Source organism: Phoxinus phoxinus (genome assembly GCF_949152265.1).
Source record: "Phoxinus phoxinus genome assembly, chromosome: 2".
In the NCBI taxonomy this organism is placed as follows: domain Eukaryota; kingdom Metazoa; phylum Chordata; class Actinopteri; order Cypriniformes; family Leuciscidae; genus Phoxinus; species Phoxinus phoxinus.
In genome coordinates, this window is record NC_136877.1 from 5,106,020 (window position 1) to 5,130,456 (window position 24,437).

The 24,437-nt window shown below is 38.6% G+C and overlaps 1 protein-coding gene across 6 annotated transcripts in view; it reads right to left on the reverse strand.

The window, feature by feature from the left end:
- Positions 1-24,437, reverse strand: part of csnk1g1 (casein kinase 1, gamma 1) — a 49,838-nt gene that overhangs the window by 16,477 nt on the left and 8,924 nt on the right. For all 6 annotated transcript variants that reach the window (XR_013794362.1, XM_079583809.1, XM_079583811.1 and 3 more), the window contains exons 4-9: positions 22,810-22,879; positions 5,048-5,199; positions 4,725-4,959; positions 2,027-2,112; positions 1,859-1,943; positions 285-433 (exon numbers count right to left, since the gene is read on the reverse strand). Coding sequence is in view for 5 of the 6 variants with exons in the window: in XM_079583809.1 (XP_079439935.1) it covers positions 285-433; positions 1,859-1,943; positions 2,027-2,112; positions 4,725-4,959; positions 5,048-5,199; positions 22,810-22,879 (777 nt within the window). In the remaining variant the exon portion in view is untranslated. The remainder of the gene's footprint in view (positions 1-284; positions 434-1,858; positions 1,944-2,026; positions 2,113-4,724; positions 4,960-5,047; positions 5,200-22,809; positions 22,880-24,437) is intronic.

Genomic DNA, 24,437 nt, shown 5'->3' on the forward strand with positions numbered 1-24,437 from the left:
AGCGTCAAAGATGTCTATTTAGAACATGTTTTTGAAAAGTTGATCATTGTAGCCAATCACAGACATATATGTTGAGCACGTGAGTACGATGGCCAATCAGAGGTGTTTAAGAATCCATTCAACAGAGCTCAAAATGCTACGGGGAAATTCTAGAATGGTCACATTTTTTGTGTCGGTACTGTTGACAACACTAGTATGTGGTTTCAAACCAGGTACAATTTTTGGTTTGATAATGCCTTAGAAAATAGCTAGCCATGTAGGGAGGAGCCTACTTATTGACTCACAATCTGTCTGCCAACCCAGTCATAAGAGTAATCAAAGGTATATCCTTTTCGTTCAAACAACTCGGTAAACAAGGTCCGCAAGTATTCGTAATCCGGCTTCTCAAAGAAATCCAACCGCCGGACATAGCGCAGATAGGTGGCCATCTCCTCTGAAAGCACAAATGAGGACAAAGTTACAATGACAATAATCACTTTAAATAAGAGATAAGGCAAGTCTGGTCTTAAAGTGCCCCATTATGCTTTTTCAGATATTACATTTCATGCAGTGTGCAATCTAGCGGTTTGTGAATGTAAAAGGTCTACAAAGTTTCAAAGATCAAAGTGCATGATGAATTGAGTTATTGTCTCCCAAAAGAAAGAATCGATTCTGAACTGCTGAATTGAGTAATTCGAACCTACGTAGATTTGTAACAAATTTGGATAATGCCCGTCTATGGCAGTAGCACCTCATTGCAGTACACGAGATCCAAGGGGCGGAGTTGGATCCAGATCTAAGGGCTGGAGATTGGTAGGTTTAGGGATCAGGGGGTGGAGATTGGTAGGTTTAGGGGTGGGTTTAGGGATCATGGGGTGGAGATTGGTAGGTTTATATGTAGGTTTATATGTTTATATGTATATGTAAGGTGGATCTGGATCAAACTCCTCCCCCTGGATTTCGTGTTCTGCAGTGAGGACCATCTCGTCTATGGTCTTCATTGACTGCCCGAGAACAATGTCTACTTTGCCCTGCCCTCGAACACTGTAGTTGTAGCTGAGGCCTGGAAGAGTTTGGTTTGTCAACATATCAAGATGACGCTGTATTCTGCACTGCCACAGCAAATCCACTTGCCACGCACTTACGAAGGATTAGGACTCGTGCTGGAATTGACGCGGTAAAACCGACACCATCGTTACTGTTTGTATCACTGTGTATCAAGTGATGAGGAAGATCCGGTAGACCAATCACAACAGACTGGGCCATCTGACCAATCAGAGCAGAGTAGGCCGATAACAACTGACTGGGCCATCTGACCAATCAGAGCAGAGTGGACCAATCACAACAGACTGGGCCATCTGACCAATCAGACCAGAGTAGACTAATCACAACGGACTGGGCCATCTGACCAATCAGAGCAGAGTAGACCAATCACAACAGACTGGGCCATCTGACCAATCAGAGCAGAGTAAACCAATTACAACAGACTAGGTCTCGTGGAAAGGCGTTTGAAGAGACATGTTAGTTTCAGACACTTCAGTACATTATAAGAAAGTGTTTTTTGCCTTGCATGAAAACCTGTTGTAGGACACCTTCAAAACAACCCATTAAAAGCATGACAGGGCACTTTTAAGTCAACATAAAACAACCCATTTTACTTCTGTAATGTCCACATTACCGAAAGAGTTATTACATTTTTATTACACAAGATTACAAAAGACAAACATTATATTTTCTTTGGAATAATGTGCATTTAAGAATTGTGCACAAGACCAGGAACGTGCATTAAGAAATAAAACGGGGTCGATTTTAATTCCATGTTGACTTTAAGATTAGCTGCTCCAAGTGAAGCACATGATGTTGTTTAAGGGGGTCTCACCGGGGAAGTTCTCACAGAGAACTTCAATGGGAGTGTTTCGCTTTGTGTCCCCAATCTTCTGGTAGCGTTCTTTTAGTGTGTCAGCCTGCAAAGCACAAAACAACAGCTCATTTTCCAGAACAAGATCAGTAACGATCTTAATGGCGTTAACAGGCTGGTTCAACATACTTTAAGTCCCTGCCAAGGGAGACTACCCCGGAGGAAATACATGAACATGTGACCCAAGGCCTCAAGGTCATCCCTCCGACTTTGCTCTGCAAGAAGAATAAAAAAAAAGGTTCAATGTACAAAATAACTAAGTTGGTTGAACAGTAGAGTTGGGAATCATAAGGAATTTAATAATTCTGGTACTGATCTGATTGCCATAACTTTTATTTACAAAAAAAAAAAAAAAAAAAAAATACATATCTCGTTTCAAACCCATAAGAGTTACATTCATCTATAGAACAATTATTTTGTTCATCCACTTCGAGTCAAATCTCTCTGGTTACATTAAAAACATCTTGATTTGTGTTTTGAAGATAAACAAAAGTCTTATGAGTTTAGAATGACATGAGGGTGAGTAAATGATTGATAATAAAAAATAAAATAAAAAGATCCTTTTAAATAATTTAGATTTTACAACATACCAGTAACATATCGTGTTTTTTAATTTTTTAAAAGTAATGGCTTGCGATTTGTTGAGCCATACTTTCCACAATATGATTTGTTTTTTTTAATCATCTGAAATGTGCTGCTACTTCTATTCCAAAGCAACTTCTATAATAGATTATATTATAGAATACTTTATACACTCACTCACTCACACACACACACGCACAATGCGAAAAGCGGACACAATTTGATTTGTTCATTAATTAACATTAGTTAAGTACCTTAGTAAACATGAACTAAGAATGAACAATACTTCATAAAAGCATTTATTAATCTTAGTTAATATTAATTTCAAAATTTACTAATACGTTATTAAAATGAAAGGTTGTATTTTTTTAAATTAGTTAATGCACTGTGAACATGTTAACAAGAACAAACAATGAACAGCTGTATTTTTAATAACTAACATTAACAAAGATATAATAAGATATAATAAAGATATATAATATATACTGTAACAAATGTATTGCGCATTGTTAGTTCATATTAGTTAATACATTAACTATGAACCTTATTGTAAAGTGTTACCATGATTTCAATTATTTAATTAATCATATTAGGTTGTATTGCGATTCCTTCATTTCCATGGCCAAATTTAACATCTTAAAATAATTAATAATTTTAGGTATTTAAGACGTATGACCCTAAATTTAATCAAACTGAGGACAGCATTACCAATGTTATAAAGTGATTTTTTTTCACTGTATTATCTTTAGACAGCACACTCACAAGCATCATGACTGACACGCTATAGATTCAATGCAACATCAAAAGAACCAAAGCTAGGGCTGGGCATCGTTCAAAATCTTTCGATCCGGTGCCAATTTCGATACCTCAGTTTCGATACCGGTTCCTAACGATACATTTTCCGATACCAATTTTATGAAATCCATTTTAACAAGATTACATAACATATTACCTCAGAAAAACTTTTATTTTTTATTTATTTACTTTTATTTTTTCAGTTTGACTCATGCTCCTTAGCCAGTGCACAAAGGAACAAAAAATGTTTTATAAAGCGCTCATGCTCACCAAAGCTGAATTTTAAATAAAAAAATACAGTAAAACTTTAGTAATATTGTGAAATAGTATTACAATTTAAAATCGTATCTAATATATTTCAAAATGTAATTTATTCCTGTGATGTCAAAGCTGAATGTTCAAAATCATTACTTCAGTGTCACATGACCCTTCAGAAATATGAAAACAGTTTGCTGCTTAATATTTTGGAAACTATGATAATTTTTTTCATGATTCTTTGATGAATAAAAAATTCAAAAGAAAAGCATTATTTAAAAACGAAATATTTTGTAACATTACACATGTTTTAATGTCACCTTTGATAACTTTAATGCATCCTTACTGAAAAAAAATTCTGACTAACCAACACATTTTTGAACGGCAGTGTACATTCAAGTAGGTTATTATTTATTGCAATATAAACACTGTCCGAGTGATCAACAAGGTATCTCTTCATTTACCAGTCGAAGACGGAGCAACTTTCTGCTCTTATGTTTACTCCGTGCACTGTCAAGGTCTTCATCGTGTTTGTCGTGGTACCGGTCTTTGCAGCAATTATTTTACCGCAAATACTGCATCGCGCGCTGTTGGCAATTTGGCATCGAGGCTGTAGAAATGTAGCCACACTTTTGATCGACTTTTCCACATCTTTAAGGTATTATGTGTGTCTGCTCGCATCTCATATGAATATGTGCACGGAGAGTTTGTGTGTGTGTGTGTGTGTGTGTGCTCGCGTCTCATAAGTATGCGTGTCGAGAGTTTGTGCGTGCGCTCGCGCGTCTCATATGAGTGTGCGCGGAGAGTTCCGCGCGTTTCGTGTGAATAGAGTTTGCGTGTATGTGCGTGAGCGACTTTATGTGTGTCGTTGTGCATTTCATATGTATTTGTTTGAGCACTGATGTTGACGAGTTAACTCCTTAGGTATCGAAATCTGGAACCGAACAACATGTCATTTTTCGATACTCGATAGTATCGAGGCAATTCGGTCGGTACCTAAAAAGTATCGAGACTCGGTACCCAGCCCTAACCAAAGCATGAAAAAACAGACATGCTCTTTAAAAGAAATGGTTCATGATTCCCAACCCTATTACACAGCCAATCAAGACACCACATAAAGCGTGGAGATAGTGCCATGCTAATTTTAATGTTAAGCCCATTTCAGGATCAGACTAGAGAGGTATCCAACACTTACCTTTCCCTAAGTGTGTATTAATAGACATGTATCGAGCGGTGCCCGTAAGGCTCTTGTGCTCCCGGTAAGGAATGTGTTTTTTGGTTTCTGGGTCAATGTATTCTTTCGCAAGGCCAAAGTCTATGATGTGAATGATGTGCTCCTTCTTGTTTCCTTGCCGTCCGATGAGAAAGTTCTCTGGCTTCACGTCCCTATAGATGAGGTTTTTAGAGTGCACATATTCCATGCGGGAAATCTGGGGGATTGAGCAAAGGATGCAAATTACACACTTATTACACTGCAAAGCATGAGAACGACTCTCCTCACACAGGTGACACACTCACCAGCTGAATGGCGATCATCAGGACGGTCTTGAGGGAGAACGTTCGGTCACACAGGTCAAAGAGATCCTCAAGACTGGGGCCGAGCAGCTCCAGAACCATGGCGTTGTATTTCCCACAGGGCCCGAAATAGAAGACCTGAGGCAGACCCTCTACTATTAAAAACACAAAACAGAGCATTTATTACACTAGTCATGACATTCTCTCGAACTCTTTCCCTGTCAGCGTTTAAAAATGAGTGTTTTTGATAAAAAAAAAAAAAATCTTTTTTTTTATATATCTGAACATGCAATATATCAAAAGAAAGAACAGATCCTGTCTTTAATTTAAAAACAAAAAACTCATGCAGTCTTTTTTTCATCAACACTTGAATGTGGGTGGGTTTCATAAAAAAAAGCAAGATTTTGAACAAAAAGCTGAGAATAATTTTTTCTTCTTCAAAGACTACAACGTGCGTAATGCTTTTATTTCTCGTTTCTGCTCCTTTTTTGTCTGTGTTTTGATAGAGAGATGGACTTTATGCACAGCTGCACTACTTCCTGAACTGTAGCCAGCTCCTTTGTTTCCTGTCTGCCATTATTGGACAAACTGATTAATCCAGGTGTGTCTGATTATTGTTGTTGGTCAGACACACCTGGATTATTCAGTTTTTCCAATAATGGCAGACAGGAAAGGAGCTGGCTAAAGTTCAGGAAGTAGTGCAGCTGTGCATAAAGTCCATTCTGTACTCTTTCAGAAGGTGCGTAATAGCGCCCCCTACCATATAACAGTGAAAACACAGAAAGCTGGAAAATTCTGTCAATGGCAGGGAGGCATTGTCTCATAAATGAGGGAAAAATCTGTCAATGGCTAGGAAAAAGTTAAAGGTCAAGTGTGTACTTTTTAAATAAAATTAAGTACACATTAAGTGTGTGCGTATTTCTACAACAACTGCATACCAGTACTGAGAGAACTATGAAAATGGATGACTATGAAAATGAAGGTGGCTTTGCCTCAAGTCACTTTGAACACTTGTGATCCCACATGACTATGCCAAGAGATCAATATTAGCGAAATTGAGTGCAAAAACAAGTCCAGTGTCTGTTGTCAACAGTGTAGCGACTCATGAAACACAGCTCACACACACCCAAGCAGATTTCTGTTGGTCAACGTGGCAAAACTCCTCACACGAAACTGCATGGATTCCTACTAAAGGACTGGATATCAGCCGCAAAATATTGAAAAATGGGGTGACCGTACCTTAAAGCGGCCGAACCCCATGTCTGCTATAAAACGCAATAATTAACAGCTAAAACAAATACATGTGTCTGTACACTGTGTGCATCTTCAGAGGGTGATGTGGGTAGTTGTAGGCCTACACTGCTCATTGTGTGGTGGTGTTGTAACACCCCTGAGAATAGAGCGCACTGTTGGCCTGCCGATGACTCATCTTGTGTTCAGACTGCACATAACACACACTCGGTTGTTGCTTTCTATCTCTGCTGATTAACACTTTCCCAAGCTTTCTAACGGCACTCCACTGCTAGATGCTACTGGAAAGTGGGAGTGGGAATTCAAAGAGTGGGAGGAAATTTGTATAGAAATGTAAAATATCTCTCAAAAAGTTAACATTATATGAAAAATGTACTAAAAAAAAGTGATTTTTGCATTAAATCCACTTCCAAAGATTTCCACAGAATTTAATTTTGCTGTCATTCACAAAGTGTATTTCCCTCGCTTGTTAATTATACATTTTAGCAAATTTGACCATGTTTTTAGCTACCAATAATCAAGGCTGTGGATAATTTATGAGGGGAAATGCACAATATATACAGAAAAAACTGGTATCAAACATTATGATATTAGCATTGTGTAAATTAGGAAACCAGTAGCTAATGTTTGACAGGAATAAAAAAACATTATTAATATTAAAAAGGTCAAAACAGTGAGATCTCGCCAATCTACATTCAAAATGTCCAAATTAAAATATGATTCATTAAATTCTGATTTGGGCATTTCAATTTTAGGGGAAAATTAATTAACTGAAAATGTATGAACTAATAATAAATTACATTTTAGGAGGTTTTATGAAAAAGTAGCAAAATATTTTGGTCACATCTCAGGCATTTAAGGCAGTTGTGATCACACCAAAGCCAAAACAACTCAAATCCATTTATTTTAATGGGAATCCTTGTCATCTTTTCTTCTATAATTGAAAATATTATCATTATATATATATTTTTTTTAAATTAAGTAAAAACAGGAAGATCTAGCAAATCTACATTTAAAATGTCCAAATTAAAATCTGATTCATTAAATTCTGATTTGGGCATTTTAATAATAATAAAAAACGAATTAACTGAAAATTAATTAATTAAAGGGGTGGTGTAATGCCATTTTCACAAGATGTAAAATAAATCTCTGATGTCCCCAGAGGGTGTGTGTGTGTGTGTGTGTGTGAAGTTTTAGCTCAAAACACACCAAAGATATTGTTATATAGCATGTTAAAATTGTCACTTTTTGAGGGTGAGCAAAAAAGCCTTGTTTTGTGTTTGTCCCTTTAAATGCAAATGAGCTGCTGCTCCCGGCACAGGGGGCGGAGCTTCAAGAGCTCTTGTTCTTAGCAGCTTCGATTACCTCACACAGACATGCACTGAAAATTTCAACAACTTTTAACCTTTTATGTTGAAACCGGAGACCGAAAGACGGCGAGACTCAAGAAGTGACAACATGTAGAAGCAACAGGACATTTCTGAATGGTTAGTTGATGAATTTATGTAGCTTATGTGTAGTTATCTTCTAGGCATTGATTAGTACATTCTGTCTTGATGATCTATAAATCGTGTTCAGGGGGCGGGGTTTATGTAAATATTGGGGTTGGTAACCCGGGAGGAATGTTGTGTAGTCCCTACCAGCCGTTTGTTGTAGTCCTTAAAAAGCTATTTCTTTAAAAGCAAATATCTCCCTTTGCTTTGAACGTCGTAACTTTGCAGATGTTTATGCTCAAACAGCAACATTACACACTAACCACGCCTTTAATTAATAATTACTACTAATAATAAATTACATTTTAGTAGATTTTATGAACTAAATATTTGGGTCACATCTCAGGCAGTTTATTATGTTGATTATGGTATCAATGGTATGATATCAGAGCTTGTGATCACACCAAAAGCCAAAACAACTCAAATCCATTTGTTTTAATGGGAATGGTGTGTTGAAAAAAAAAAAAAAGCTTCCATGGAGGCCTAGGCCAGTGTATTTCTCCCAGTCCGTCTCACTTTGAGTCCAGTAAAACACCATCTGCCAGCAGCCAGTTTGAGAGAGAGGCTCAAACACTGACGTCTGACTGGAGAGACAAGAAACCATGTGACACAAGGGCCTCCAGATCTCTCTCACACACACACACCAGCCTGCACTGACGCATCTCACTTCTGCCACGCTGCACACTTAAACAAACCCATGTCCAGCCGGAGAATCAAACACAAAGGCTGGGAGAGTCCGGTGCGCTGGATTTATCATGCCTGAACTGGTTGATCAGTAGCCAAGCCAATCCCAGCCAAACTCAGAGATTCACGTCCCGATGCCAAGGCTACCCGGAGGAGGTGTATCAGAGTTCAACACCACACAGATACACATTAACCACACACACACACACACACACACACGAGAACTCAACTGCTCTTTCTAGAGGAAGAGACGGGACTGTGACCTTCGTTTGGCCAGCACGATGGGAAAATATGACATGTACAAGAAGCTGTTAAACATTAATGGTTCATAAGGAAGTATTTTCTAAAGGAAGTCATAAGGGTCATCTTTATTAAAGAAAGTGATTCATATTGAGGAGTCATCTCCTACTAAAAATAAAAAAGTGTTATTGTTCTGAAGATAATACTATTCTTTGAAGCACCATACATCTTTGATATTTGGTAAATCATTGAGAAAAGAAGATTTGGCGAAATATTTCCATTTGTTAAAATTGTTGCGAACTAACTGAGAATATATGTTCTTGTTAGATAACTATTGTGCCTAATCCTTATTGGATAGATAACATCATTGGTACCATCTCCGTGCTTACCACATTTAGCAAGAGTGGTTAGTAGCCTTAATAATACACAGTATTTCCAGGTTAATTATATGACAATGTGTATTAAATTACCTATAAAATAATTTAGTCATTTAGTTTAGACTGGAGTGAGGTGAAACCAGAACAAAGCAAGTTGTTAGCTAGCTGCTAATTTTATTCAATTAATATGGTAGAAAATTAGACTTAGTTAAAATACATTTTAATGCTACTTTTTTATATTAATATGATTATATACAAAATAATTATCAGGTCTAGCAAAGAAGATCTCATCTTACAAAGCTATGAAAAAAATAAGTTTTTTTGCAAAGAGGGCAATAAAGGATGACTGTGACGGGTAATATCTGTGTCTGATAATTGCATAGCCTATATAAAATCATACATATAAAATATTTGTAAGCACTGTTGATCTGTCCTAAGATTTTTAGCTATTTAATGAATAAATAAGTGTAAGCAAAAATCACAAACGGTTTCTTAGCATTATTTTAAATGTATTGTCAAGTATTGGGCTCGCAGATCATGGGTAGGTTACTTTTTACTGTGTGTGTGTGTGTGTGTGTGTGTGTGTGTGTGTGTGTGTGTGTGTGTGTGTGTGTGTGTGTGTGTGTGTGTGTGTGTGTGTGTGTGTGTGTGTGTGTGTGTGTGTGTGTGTGATTTATGAGGACAGAAATTTGTATAATGACATGGGTATTTCACCGGTATAATTACAACGTGATTTATGAGGACATTTCCTGAGTCCTCATATTTCAAATGGCTTTACATACATGCTAAACAGTGTTTTATTAAAAATGTAAAAAGTGTTCTGTGATGGGTAGGTTTAGGGATAGGGTTAGTGTGTGTGTGTGTGTGTGGGGGGGGGGGGGGGGGTTAGTGTAGGGGAATAGAATATACAGTTTGTATAGTATAAAAACCATAACGCCTATGGAAAGTCCTCACAAATATAGCAAAACAAACCTGTGTGTGTGTGTGTGTGTGTGTGTGTGTGTGTGTGTGTGTGTGTGTGTGTGTGTGTGTGTGCGCGTGCGTGACCATGTCTGTCTGCCACCACGCAAGACCATTTTTGACCCAGGCAAAACCCTGGGGATGCTGGGTCACTATTAACTCCAGTGTTCATTTAGCATTTAAGTGGACTGAGCTCACTCATGATACCAGAAAAGCTCACGTTCACAAATCCCTGGGCATTATACGAATCTCCATCTAGCCTGAAAAATAGAGAGAGACTGAGAGGAGACAAATAAAAACAGAGGATGGACGTGGATTACATAAGCGGCATGGGCGGTGTTATGTCATTCACAAAGCTGCGTTTGAGGATGGAGAGACGGAGGAACAAGATTAACAAAACATCCCTGGAAAAGCAGAAAAACGAGAGACGGGAGAACGAGGGACGACCGGGGAACAGGTTGAAGGGAAGAGTGCAGTCAGACGGGGGCAGTTTATGATTATGAGCAGTTGCTATTATAATATCAGCTCGTTTTTTCCTGCATGTGTGTGGGATACGCCTGGCCACAGCTCAGACTTCCCGTCAGCCAATCATGATGCGCTGAGAAGACAAGGGGAGGTGGCAAAAACGTGGAGCCATCGGGATCAAACGCAAACCCTCCATCGCAATCGAAGGCAGAGCTACCGCAAGCCTCTTGTCTGAAAAATGCAAACTACAGCAGACCAAAACTGTGTGACAGGAATCTTTGCTGTGATATTTGTTCTTCCTGTCTGTCAGCCTAGTCGCTGTAACATGACCCGAGCCGCTGTGATGTCCATGAATGTGTACCCACATCAAAGATGTCCCTCGCTCCCTTTTGTACCTGAGCGGATCGGATTAAAAGGGATGATCTCTAGTGCAAACAGAAGAAATCATTACAGCAGAATCAGTGCGTGTATTCTGTTGACTTCAAGCAGCAGATAAAAAATAAAAAAAAGCATTCAGAGAAACGACACGGAAAGGGCTGCTCCAATCAAACTATAACCTCGACATTACCGCTGGGTAATATAGTCTATTCTGAAAAATGTTGAGATGTTATCTATTTTTATATATTTTTTAACCAAACACTCATTGCTGTAATGTATACCTAAGTTGGAAAACACAGTATGCCCCAATTTAACAATTCAAAAGTAATAAACTGCAGTATTTAACAACATTTGAACAGTAATAAATTAAGACAGCCATAAATATGAGTATTGTAATTTTATACTTATAAAAATAATACATTTTATATTTGATTACTTTTCATAAATAATTGAATATATTAGTGCAGCCCAACAAACTAAACTAGCACAGCAAACCTGGATTTTATTTTATTGCAATTAGAGCTTTTCTCCTAATCGCACAGCCCTAATAAAAAAATGGAAGATAAAAGTGCATGAAATTAACGTTGATTAATTTGAACTGCAAATCCCATATTGTATGCATCATAATTGATCAATATATCACAAGTCCAACTCAAAAGTATATACTCCCTAGGATTAGGTGGCATTACCAAAATATAATGATATAGATTTTCTTAGATGTCTTTTTTCAACCCTGAAATGTATAATATACATTTAAACACATATACGTTTATTAGATAATATAACATCAATACTTTTAAAGATGAAAGTGACTTTCATTAGATTTTGAGCTGCTGAGCTTGAGCATTTGATTTAGAAATGCTAAAATGCCATCTTAAAAAGACTAGAAGTGTAATGCATCATAAATATGGCTGCATAAAATCCTGTGTGAAACCACAGTCAAATATCCTGTGTTCTGACACGTGGAAACCTGTGACAGTGTGACCACACACCAGTTAAATAGGCCGTAAACAACCTACAGTCACACAGTGTTTACATTACTAAACTAATACGGTTTCAATAAAATCAGCAAAGTTGTCTGTGCTGGAAAGGCCTGTCTGTGACAATTCAAAAAGTACTTAGGCTATCATATCAGATACTTATTATTTATATTTTCTAAATCACACTGCACAGTCTAGCATAATATCTAGCGGCTGTCGGATGACACTGGTTACACAGCATATACCGTCATACCGGCCAGCCCTGACGCTCAGCAGATCTCTATAAGAGCATTACATATGGGTTTGAATATCAAGGCGTGTGTGTGTGTGTGTGTGTGTGTGTGTGTGTGTACCCTATCGTTAGTGTGTATTAGTGTGTATCATAACACGCTAATCGGAACAGATGGGATTGACCGTGATCTCTGGACCAGTGATGTCACTTCTCTCCTCGTTGATAAGAGCCGCATGCCCAGGCATGAGGAGAGAGAGGAGGAGAGAATGAATGCACTGATCACACCATCACAGAAGATGAGTAATCATCACGAACACCCTCGTCACCGCCTGCGCGCCGAACTTACATTAGAGAATATTCCATTCACCTTTACGGGAAAGAAATGTTTTCTGAGAGCCCTGATAGTGCACTACATTTAACAGTCTGACGTTCCACTACTGCTCGTGTATTATTATCATCACAGATCTCCTGAAAGGTCATTTAATCTGGCTGAATGCTCAGAATCCTGCGTGACACGTCCTCTGAACGGATAAGCGTGCGCCGGCAGGGCCGTGACATCACTCACTGCTTGATATCGAGCTCAGAGCGATGCTGCTGAAAACCTCTCAGAGAATCATGTCTGGGCATGTCCGAGTCCGTCCTTCAGGAGAGCAGCCTCCATGCGCAGCCACAGACAGACTAAGGCCGGCGACACACTGGCTGCGTGGCGTCTTTGCACACCAGAAAGGTGTCTGACCTCGTTGATAAGAGCCGCATGCCCAGGCATGAGGAGAGAGAGGAGAAGCAGCGCTGCTGCTGCTTTATTAAAATCTTGTGCACATTAGTTCATGCACTGTGAACTAACATGAACTAAAAATGAACAGCTGTATTTCTGTTAAAGGTGGGGTATGTAATTCTCTTTTTTGGCCATTTTTTCAAAATCACTTAAAATCCTATTCCTAACCCACTTACAGCCACTGAGTTAGAAGCACTGAAATAAAAATTAAGCAATTTAATCATCTGTGGAACGGGCAGGACTCCAGCCAATCATTTTCAAGACCACCTAGAATCATTGGACAGTAAGTGCGTCAATCAATCGATCGTACCATCCCCCCTCCCCCCAACAATGTCCTTGTTCTTTGAATGGGTGGAGTCAAAGGAAAGAAGGTAGGACCATTTGAGTTGTGTATTTTCAGAATCTGCCAGGCGTTTTGCAAATCACATACCCCACCTTTAATTAACGTTAACAAAGATTGACAAATACAGTAACAAATGTATTGCTCATGGTTAGTTCACGTTAGTTAATACATTAACTAATGAACCTTATTGCAAAGTGTTACCCTAATTTCTTACGCATTTCATCCCAAGCCTCCGTTGCCAATTCCAAAACATCACTTAAGAGCTTGTAACAGATGCTTGAGCCACTAATATGCAGATGTATGCTGTTATATATAAGAGATATGCAGTCTTTGTGGGTTATTTTGCTGTTGTAGGCTGCGAGGACCTTTGAAATAAGAGAAATAATTTGCTGAAGTGATATGAAACTGTACTGTGGTCAAGACCTGCCTGGAACTACTTTAGCTGTGCCTTTACCAGAAAATAATGGTTAGCCAACCGAGCTGAGATTTCTGGGGTGAAAATGGCTCGTAATCCTGCCGTGATGTACCAGTCTAAAGTGGAAATATAACCGGAACCATTCGGCCCGACGGTCGATCACTACTTTAGAATATTTACCTTTAGATGAGGTTTGATTCAAAAACCAAATGTTCTTTTGAATCTATTCTTTTACATTTATGTTTCAGGGCTTTAGAATATTTGTCACCCAAACAGAATCAAGCATTCAACGGCCCTGAAACATAAAATGTGAAAGAATAGCCTAGATTCAAAAGAACATTTGGTTTTTGAATCAAACATCATCTAAAGGTAAACAAAGCAAAGGTTTAAAGAATTCTGACTGACAAGGAATGAACCGCATCTCATTTATCTGGTACAATGTGCTCCTGGAAGTCAGACATACCTGGGTTTAAACTCAAAGGACGATCTGAATCTCTAGGGGAAGATATCAAGGCAACTGACAAAGCCTGTTATGTAAATAGTAGGGGTGTGCCAAAAAAATCGATTCACAGAAGAATCTAGATTCTCATTTGCAACGATTCAGAATCGATCTGAAATGTCCAAGAATCGATTTAATAAATAAATAAAATCAGCTGGCTGTTCGCCTCCATTTTTGTAACTAGCCTATACGGGACGTGAGCGGCAAATCACTAAAACAAAAAGGAAGCAAATGGATGAGAGGGAGATCTTTCGTTCCTACCATTTGCATGTGTCCTGTCAGTTTAACAGGGCGCGCTTGACAGGGCATAAGAACGAGCAGAGAGAGAGAGAGCCGGCCGCGCGCGCGCACTCACCCGAGCGCTGTCTGCTCTCTCTCTCTCCCTCGCGCATATGAATCAAAATCAATTAATACGATGGTGTCGGGAAAAAAACTCTCCAGTGATGAAATGGTTTCTGTGTTGACAAATCTTGTGCGATATCCTAAACTGCCGAATGCATTGCTTGTTTTTTCTGTTTACATTTCATTGTGAATGCTGCTACGTCAGAGCGGCTAAAGCGTCAACAAGATTCCCCGTACTTTTTGACAAGCGTCCTTGACAGGGCGGCCATAGCTTTTTTGCAGCTCAAGTCGGCGGCGGTGTGAACGTACAGTCAGCCGCCAGCTGCAGACCAACGCACACTGCAGTGCTTCACGAAACTCCCTGCCAACTCCGAGAGGGCAAAAAAAAAAAAAAAAAAAAACTCGGTCTATCACTGCTTCATCGCCAGGTAGCTTAGGGGTAGGACTGTTATTCATTTTGAAAGAAGCACTTTATTTTCATAACTTGTTATTCTTTAAGTTACTGTGTCTGACTGAGAAATATAGATGTTTTTTTGTCTTCACCGGTTGTGTTCTACATGATATTTGTGGTAAACTGCATCTATTTTCAACCATTTTGTATTATGAAGAAGCACTTTTGTTTTGTTCCAACTTATTTTATAGCTAGATACTAATGAGTAGCAATTGAGAACCAGACAATGTTTTTGATAAAAGGCACTTCCCTGAGAATTGAACTTAATAAATGTGAAAAAGACACTTTAAAGTCTCCGTTTGTCATTCTGTATAGCAAAGCAGATGAGAGTAGATCATGATCAGAAACCCGATTAGAAATCATTATGGATAAAATCGAAATCGAATCGTTTTGAATCGAAAATCTTTTTGAATCGAAAATCGATTTTGAATCGAATCGTGGCCTCAAGAATCGGAATCGAATCGAATCGTGAGATGGTAAAAGATTCCCACCCCTAGTAAATAGATTTCATTATTGCATATACATGGCTGTGTTTGTGCGTTATGAGGATTCCTAACAACAGGAAAACCACTACAGAGAAGAACAAATAGAGACAGAATCAGTCTGCTTCAGATAATGCACTAATATCATCATCTCATAACCCACCACCATGAAGCAAACGTTAAAGCCAGACTCAACCGTGCTGTGCAGGAGGAAGGTGAGAATCACAAAGAGGAGGATGAGACTCTCCTCCCCTTCATCACCCCATCCATCCATAAAGCATGAGCTGAGAGCTCAGCAGGAGGCACACACACACACACACACTGAAGCTACGCCTGGGAGATGCTCTTTATACTATGGCAAGGGGGGTTGATTCACTGGGACATCATTATGCTTTTTAAAATCGAGCTGATCATTAATTTGTACTGAAAGCATAACAGGATCATACAAATCACAGATAAATGCCAATCGCCACATTAAACTCAGGTTTCACTCACCTTGAGTAGTAAAGGAATGACTTTGCAGGCGTTTGTGGATAAATGGATTACTGGATAAGGACTTCTAATCATTTTATAGAGTCAAAAAAAAGATTTTGGCTAAAGGCACCAGGATAATAATAAACAATAAATACTACAGATGCATGCACTGATATGAAAATGACAGATAATTATTTATATGTAAGGGCCGAAACTTGATATATTGCCCGATAAATCTAAAACCAACTTTGTTTATAATTTTTGAGAGCCTTTTATAATTTTATTATATAATTTTCCAATCATATTTTAAGCAATTCAGAACCATCATGGTGATCAGTGCGCATCTAAAGCGCCTCAGCTGAAGGAAATAATACATTATTTAATCGGCTTTAATATATCGGACACATTTTCTTATTGGGCCGATATCGCAAAACATTTAAAATGAACAATTGCCCGATACGGATATGGTGGATGATATATCGTGCATCCCTAATAAATACATTTAGTGACTGTCTATCAGGAGTTAATGTATAGGTTAAAATAAAAAATTTCAACAAATAAGTTACAATTTAAGTTTTGAATTGCCAACACACACACACACACGTATATTAGTAGCCATACAGCTATAATGATAGCTTTAAACATTAATTTTGAGCTAAGGTGAACACAAAATATTTATAATGACATGGAAATGTCCATAACTAATATTGCATAAATTTTTCTAGGCAAAATTTTTATAATATATATTTTTAAAAAGCGTTCTTATTGACAGTTTCAACGTCCACAGCATGAAGACTGGACTAATCGAGAATGAAACTTTCATTATTGTCGACTATTTTTATCATTGACTTTATCAAAGACTATAGAATAACACGAGACTTGAATGGGGAAAATTGCAAAGCTCAATATGGCGGAATAAGTCCCGCCTTCTAAATGAGAGCCAATCACAGATTGGTAAAGTTATCGCGTCAGTGCAGCCGTAAGAAGCTCCGGTTCCTATGGAAACAGCCAGACGTGCGTATCCACTGCGCATTAGCTTCATCCAGCCTGAAAAATTTAATTTTCTGTCATTATTCGAGCATTTAGAGAGTACATTTATGAGACAGTTGTTGTCTGATTTCATTGGTGATTTTAACATCTGAGATTTAATCGTAAGTTTGGCGAACAGTTTTGGAGAGTTTGATGTTACCCCATCCCCATTCAAAGAGATAGGAGCTGCACTTGCATGCCCGAGAGGCGTTTCAAAGATGGCCGCCGACAGAAATGACTTGTCTTAAAGGGACTTAGTTTTAATCACTTGATCATTGAAGTCCTAATTCTAATTATTTAAAAAGGGACAACGGTCAAAACACTGGCACCCCTATGTCACACTGGGACTTTTTAAATCATTTGTAATAAAACAACAAATTCCAACAGTCCATGAAAATGAATAATCTCTCCCAGTAGCCACGATGGGCCTGACGGCGTGTAAGAGCTTGCAGCCGTGCCTGGGGGAGGGTAGACCTCCGGGCTCGGGTTGCACAGTTCAGGACGTAAGGGGAAGCACATCCTCAGGATTTCATGCTACAGTCACAATAGCATCTTCACCTGAACACCCAGTGCCTCACTTCCTTTGGTCCTTTCTTTTCGGGGTCTAGCAAACAAACATGCTCCCCAAGAAATGGATACAATGGCCTGACTGTAGATTAAATGTGCTTAACTTTATTAAATTATAATATATTATCTTTCATGTAGTGTGTAATAAAGCTGATTGTGAGAGTAATAGATCTACAAAGTTTCACAGTTCAAAGTGCACGATAAATAAAGTTATTGTCTCCCAAATGGAATAAGCAATTCTGAACTGCCTGACACGAGGCGTCAGTAATTCCATTCTTACTTCCTGTTCGAACCTATATAGGTTTGTAACAAATTTACATAATGCCCACCTATGGTCTTCATTGGCTGCCTGCGAACAGCGTCTACTTTGCCCCGCCCTCAAATACTGTAGCGGAGACTGGAAGAATTTGGTTAGCTCGTTTTATGCGCTGTGAAAGCAAATCCACTTTGCATGCCCTTCCAAAGGATGAGGACTCGAAGTGATACGGTACAACCGACGCCATTGTTACGGTTTGTTTCACTGTGTATCAAGTGATGAGGAAGATCCCGAGCTGAAATTCAGAAATGTTCATGAGCGATTAGTTTCTGACATGTGCTGTAAGCGGTCAACCAATCACTGACTGGGCCATCTGCCCAATCAGAGCAGAGTAGACCAATCACAACAGACTGACCATCTGACCAATCAGAGCAGACCAATCACAACAGACTGGGCCATCTGACCAATCAGAGCAGACCAATCACAACAGACTGGGCCATCTGACCAATCAGAGCAGAGTAGACCAATCAAAACAGACTGGGCCATCTGACCAATCAAAGCAGAGTAGACCAATCACAACAGACTGACCATCTGACCAGACCAATCACAACAGACTGACCGTCTCACCAATCAGAGCAGACCAATCACAACAGACTGGGCCATCTGACCAATCAGAGCAGAGTAGACCAATCAAAACAGACTGGGCCATCTGACCAATCAAAGCAGAGTAGACCAATCACAACAGACTGACCATCTGACCAGACCAATCACAACAGACTGACCGTCTCACCAATCAGAGCAGACCAATCACAACAGACTGACCATCTGACCAATCAGAGCTCAGTAGGCTCTCAGAAAGGGGGGCGTTTAGGATCCACTCAATTGAGAGTGTTTTTGACCTTGAATGGATTATAGGGGCACTTTAAAATCTCTCTCTATAAAGCAAAGTCTGCTACTGTATCCCAGCAGCCTCTGTGAGGGGTTAGGATATCAGAGTTTATGTGGGACCCTGCTGATTCGGTATTACTCCAGCGTGGTGCTCAAGGAGCTGAGCAAGGCACCGGTGTAGAGTTACATAAGCTCGGCTGCCAGGCATTTTAATCAGCCGACTGCTTTTCAGACGTCATACGATAACAGCGCTAAGTGAACATCCTGGAAACGCTTGTGGTCAGAGTGCCACCTTTCCTGAAGTGCTGATTCATCACTGAGACACAAACCCAGCTGGAGGACATGTGCGGAGAAGCACGGTCTGCATTCTTCTGTCCCAGATACTGCACAAGACGACATCTATACACAGCAAAAAAGACTTGCACACACATCCCTGCATATACCAGCCGAGATATAGGCTTACAGAGGTTTACTGAGATGCTCATATAGATGCTAGCTGTGCTGTGCGCTGAATTATTGATCAGCTGCTGCCGTCGCCACCCTTTTCCGGCCCAACATGCCCCTGAACTACATTACAAACACATCCGCTTGATCAGTAAAAACACTATGATACTAACGTAACATCATTTAATGTATTGGCTTAGGACATGGTGGAGGTGATAGTGGATTTCACTGTAGTAATACAGTTCTCTACACAGACACTAATCAGTTTAGATTAGTCAAATTCAGCTTTTTTCAGTTCAGTTCTTCAGTTGACCAAGAGAAGCATTTGCCATGATACTAATTTGCAGTCTCCACAGTATTTAATCATGTCACTGCATAATTACATTTCTTTTAGCAGATTAAAAAAAGCTTTGCAATGTCAAAATTCCAGCTAACAAAAGAATATCATCAAATCAGTGATTAGCATTTTTCCACTACCGGTCAAATGTTTGGAATAATTTTCTTATGCTCACCAAGGCTGCATTTATTCAGTCAAAATACAGTAAAAACAGTTTTATATTGTGAAATATCATTAAAATTTAAAAATAACTTTTTTCTATTTGAATATATAGCCTGTTAAAATGTAATGCATTCCTGTGATGCAAAGCTGAATTTTCAGCATCATTACTCCAGTCTTCAGTGTCACATGATCCTTCAGAATAGGGCTGCACGATATATTGTTTTACCATCGATATATCATCATGATGTGTGCTGTCAAGTATAGGATTACAGTTGATCTGTACGGACCAGGCACCACGGTTCAAAACGGATGCGTATCATTATGGATCTGTGCATTCGGTCTTAAAGTGACAGCAACCTAATATTCCTGGTTAATCAAACAACAAAATAAAACAAGTTAATTTTGTAGCTTTAAAAATGTAATGTCATTTTACATTTGATTATTCAATTCCTGTACACAGCTATTGTATTCATCTATGCTTGTAAATTTCTATGCAGATTCACTCCCCTACAAAATCATCCAAATCATTTTAGAATTAATTGTTGCATTCTTTTGATATTGCAATTTTTATATTACTTCAGATTCAGAAATCATCCTTATGCTGATTTGCTGTTCAAGAAACATTTCAAATATATGCTGTCTATTTAAAGCTTTCTATTCATCCAAAAAGAAAAAAGTACTGTGCTTTCCTCAAAAATATTGAGAGACCAGTATTTATGCAGCATGGCCAAAAATCTGTATTTTAAAAAGCACTGGAAGATATCAAAAGAAAATGTGCGTAGGCATAACCCAGGAGAAATGATTGATCTATGCAAATCCAAATCTATGCAGGAGCTAATGCTGAATTCCCCCTTCAGATGATCTAGCTATCTATTAAATGCAAACCCAAGAAACTGGGTATACATGACAAGGCACCTTCTTGCTGACGCAGCTGAGGATATATATCGTGCTAATAAATAGAGTATGAAGATGTTGACTAAGGAATGACTGTGTGTGAATCTTAACAGAGTCGAAGGCCACGCCCCCTGGCCTGTCATCATCCACACACGGAACATATAATTTGCATCGTCACCAGGGCAACACCGTGTGATGCTCCAGCCACCACTTCTCGAATCACAGTGCAATGCGAAGTGATCAAGCCCAGCAGCCGTTGAAGGTGCAGACGAATGTTTAACCACTAGTCTTGCATCAACATGATGTCTAGATAAAAAAAGCTACAAGATAGTGAGATTAACAGAATGAAAACATCAAATTTAGAGGTCAAGAATACAATAACACATTCGTCACCGTCACTTTTTCAATGACGTACTGCTCGCCAGGGGCGTTGCTAGACCCCTTTTACTGGGGCAGTGTATTTTATTTGTCAGTGTATTTAATAGAAATTATATTATAGGGCAATAGAAATTAACAATTTGCAACGCAGAAATAAAACAATCAACGTTTGTAAAAGCAACGCAGTTTAACCAAAAAACAGAAGCTGACCCGCGTGACAGAAATCCATGTCCGCGCACGTCTGTGTTTTCTAGCAACTGCAGCGCGCGCACATCTGAGCACACCGAAGTCCGGTGTTTTCACGCTATTGAGGTAGGCTATGAAAACATGACGAAACAAAAGTTTGTAAATAATACAAATAATCTTATTTTTATTCATTATTTGCTTCTATTGTCATCCAATTTTTTGGCCTTACAACACCTTAAAATGCACATATGTAGGTCAGAAAAATCCAAATTTTCTCGGGAGACCATGCCCCTGACCACCCCGAATCCCCCCTAAGTTACCTAACTACCCAGCCTGGTGTTTTTGAAACAAACGTCCCTGCCTGCTGCACTGTATAGCACAGAAAATAAACACGTTGTGTTCTGTACTACTGTCTTTGATTGTGTGTGATAACAATGAATCATTCTTTCGGATATGAAGTTTAGATTTAATTGACCTGATCGGTAATTGATTGGTAAGCCCCGCCCTCTTTTGGTCACTGTTGCCATCTCAGACAAACAATGGGGGACCTGTGGCCCAAGTAGAGCTTTATGTCTAGCAACGCCCCTGCTGCTCGCATTGATGGGAATATCCGATTCACATCAGATTTATTTCTACATATGAATGAGGCCTGAAACCAATCAGATAATATCAGAATCCATGTGCTTTTTTCCTGCTTACACGTTCATGGGTCATATCCGATCTGTGCCAACATGAAAGAAAAAAAAAAAAATCGTAATTGGATCACTTGAATGGATCACCATGCAATGTAAATGCGGCTTAATTTAGCATGCACTAAGAATGAACAATACATCTAACGTGATTATTATTCTTAGTTCATTTTGATTTCAACATTTGCTAATACATTTTTATGTTTAGTGCACAATGCACTGTGAAACTACCATGAATGAAACATTGAACGACTGTATTTTTATCAACTAACATTAACAAAGATTTTGTGTGCGTTTTAGAAAATGTATTGCCATCTTGTTGTTCCAACCAGCATTTTTTCATGTAATAAATTTACATATAAAGAGACATGGATGCAAACTCAACTAATGCTGAATCCCCAAAAGATTTGACATTCAGCATATCTTATACATTTGCACCTCAGTCACACCTACTTAAATTGTTGGGGGAAAAAAAGCAGCAGCAAAACAATGAGGTACAAATAGCTTACAAAAGCCATGACAATTATAGGGAACAGAATGGGTTTGACATTTTGAGAGAGGCGGCAATTCACCGAGACAAATATACAAGGGAAAACCGCTGAAGAATTTCTTTGTTAAAGGCACTAAATATATTTTAACATGATCTGATCATTGCCATTCTCAATTCATCAGCCACTGGAGGTGAAGCAAAAAACATTAATTTTGCGATTTTAATTTCAGTTTAATATATACGCCTAGACTGCATAGTAAAACTAACCGTGCTGTAAGATCAAAACTGAAGCTATGACTCAACATGTCAGATACTCCAGAGGGGAAAAATCCTCAATCCAATACAAAGGAAACATCCTCAGAAAGCCTGCTCGGGAAATGCTGGCTTCAAAGCAAGAAAAATAACAGTAAATCCCGGTCACAAAGCCTGAGTGCAGTACAAACAAAGTCATGCACCTGCATGTGAAGATTAAGGATAAATGCAGATGAGATGCAATGAGCAAACACTGACTGAACGAAAAAATATAAAACACAGCAGATGAAAATGCATGAAATGAATATTATCACTGTAAATAAAGGAGATAAACACAGGATTATAATCTTACCAGAACTGCCTAATGTTTTGTAGAACCGGTACTCCAGATGAAGCTGTGGGGCCCTCGATTTCACAGGTTCCTTTAGGAGTGTCAGACAAAACAAATTCAATTAAAAAACTTTTATTTGTATACATTGAAGTTAATTCAAAATTAGGGTTGGGATTCGGAAATTGATTGAAATTCTGGAATCAGATACTGGTTATAAAATTAACATTTTGATTAGGCTTATCGATTCCGGTGTGAGCATTTTATTGTGTATTTTAAACAGTTCAAGAACAAGACGACGTGAAAGAACTTAATTCGGCACTTGCGCACTGTTTTCTGCGCACACATCCGAAGCTCGAGCACAGAAAGCCGTCTCGCATATAGTGCGCAATTACTGGATTGAGTTCTCTTTAATGTCGGACAAATACACACAACATTGTCAAAATATCCCTGTTGTTTATGTCTTAAGTGAACGTAAACAGTTGAGAAAGGAAACGCATGTGTATCAGTATATTGGATTCGTGCATTCAGTCTTAAAGTGACAGCAGCCTAATATTCCCGCTGCCGTCTGCGTCATTAATGTTATATAAAAATAAAATAAAAAATGTAAAAAGAGAAAGTCGCTTACTGATCTTGACTGATTAACTTTTGTAATTTTTATAAGGATGAATCTATATTTTATACATTTATAATTAATTGTAATACATTATGGTACTGTAAAGTAAAAAAAGAAAAAGAAAAGTAAAATGTTTAATAAAGAAAGAGATGGAAAGAGATTGAGACGGTCCCGCTGAATGTCATGCCATACCTCTCACGACAGACGCGCGTCTTTAAAACTTCCTAAAGTGATTATCGGCTGATAGCGATCGGTAGCCGATCAATCGGTGCACCCCTAGTAGTAATACAGTAAATAGTACAGTACATGGTGTTTAGCTGCGACCAAATGTTTTGCAAAAAGAGAATAAATTTGATTGAATCTAGTAATGGGTGATAGAAACGATATGCAATATAAGCAACAATACAAAATTGGCCTATGATAGAGATTTTAATTCTATTTCACTATCGCGATAATGCATGTTGATGATAACGCAATCTACCAGCGAATAAACCAGCAGGTGAAAAAGACCGTTATTTAGACTTGGTTCGGATTTAAGCCGTCCGACGAGCACCAGTAAACTCTGTAGAGTGTGTGGGGCAGCAGTTCCAGCTACGCCCGTTTCACATATAACGCTACTCTGTTTGCAGTGCGTAATTTTTTTCGCATGGTTCATGGTCAGAATGAACACCGATTGACCTGAAAATATATTAATCTCACCATAAATGCACTTAATTAAATTTTACTACTATTTTTCACAGTCAAAAAGACACCAGTTGTTCCTGCTCTCTGCATCTTGGGTGGCATTTAAGAACCAAGGACTTAAACTAACTAGGCCTAAGTGTAGTGTCCTTTAGAATGGTTTGCTTTGCACTAAGGGAAAGAAACCCAATACTTTAAGCTTTTTCTTTGTTAAAGACTCTGCAGCTGCAGCTAGTGTACTTGAACTTTATTTATCTGCAACATTATGTTGTACAATTACAGTTTTGCACAATAAATGTTCTCAAAACTACATACTTTTTTTTACGTTTCTTTCTTTCTTTCTTTCTTTAAAAAA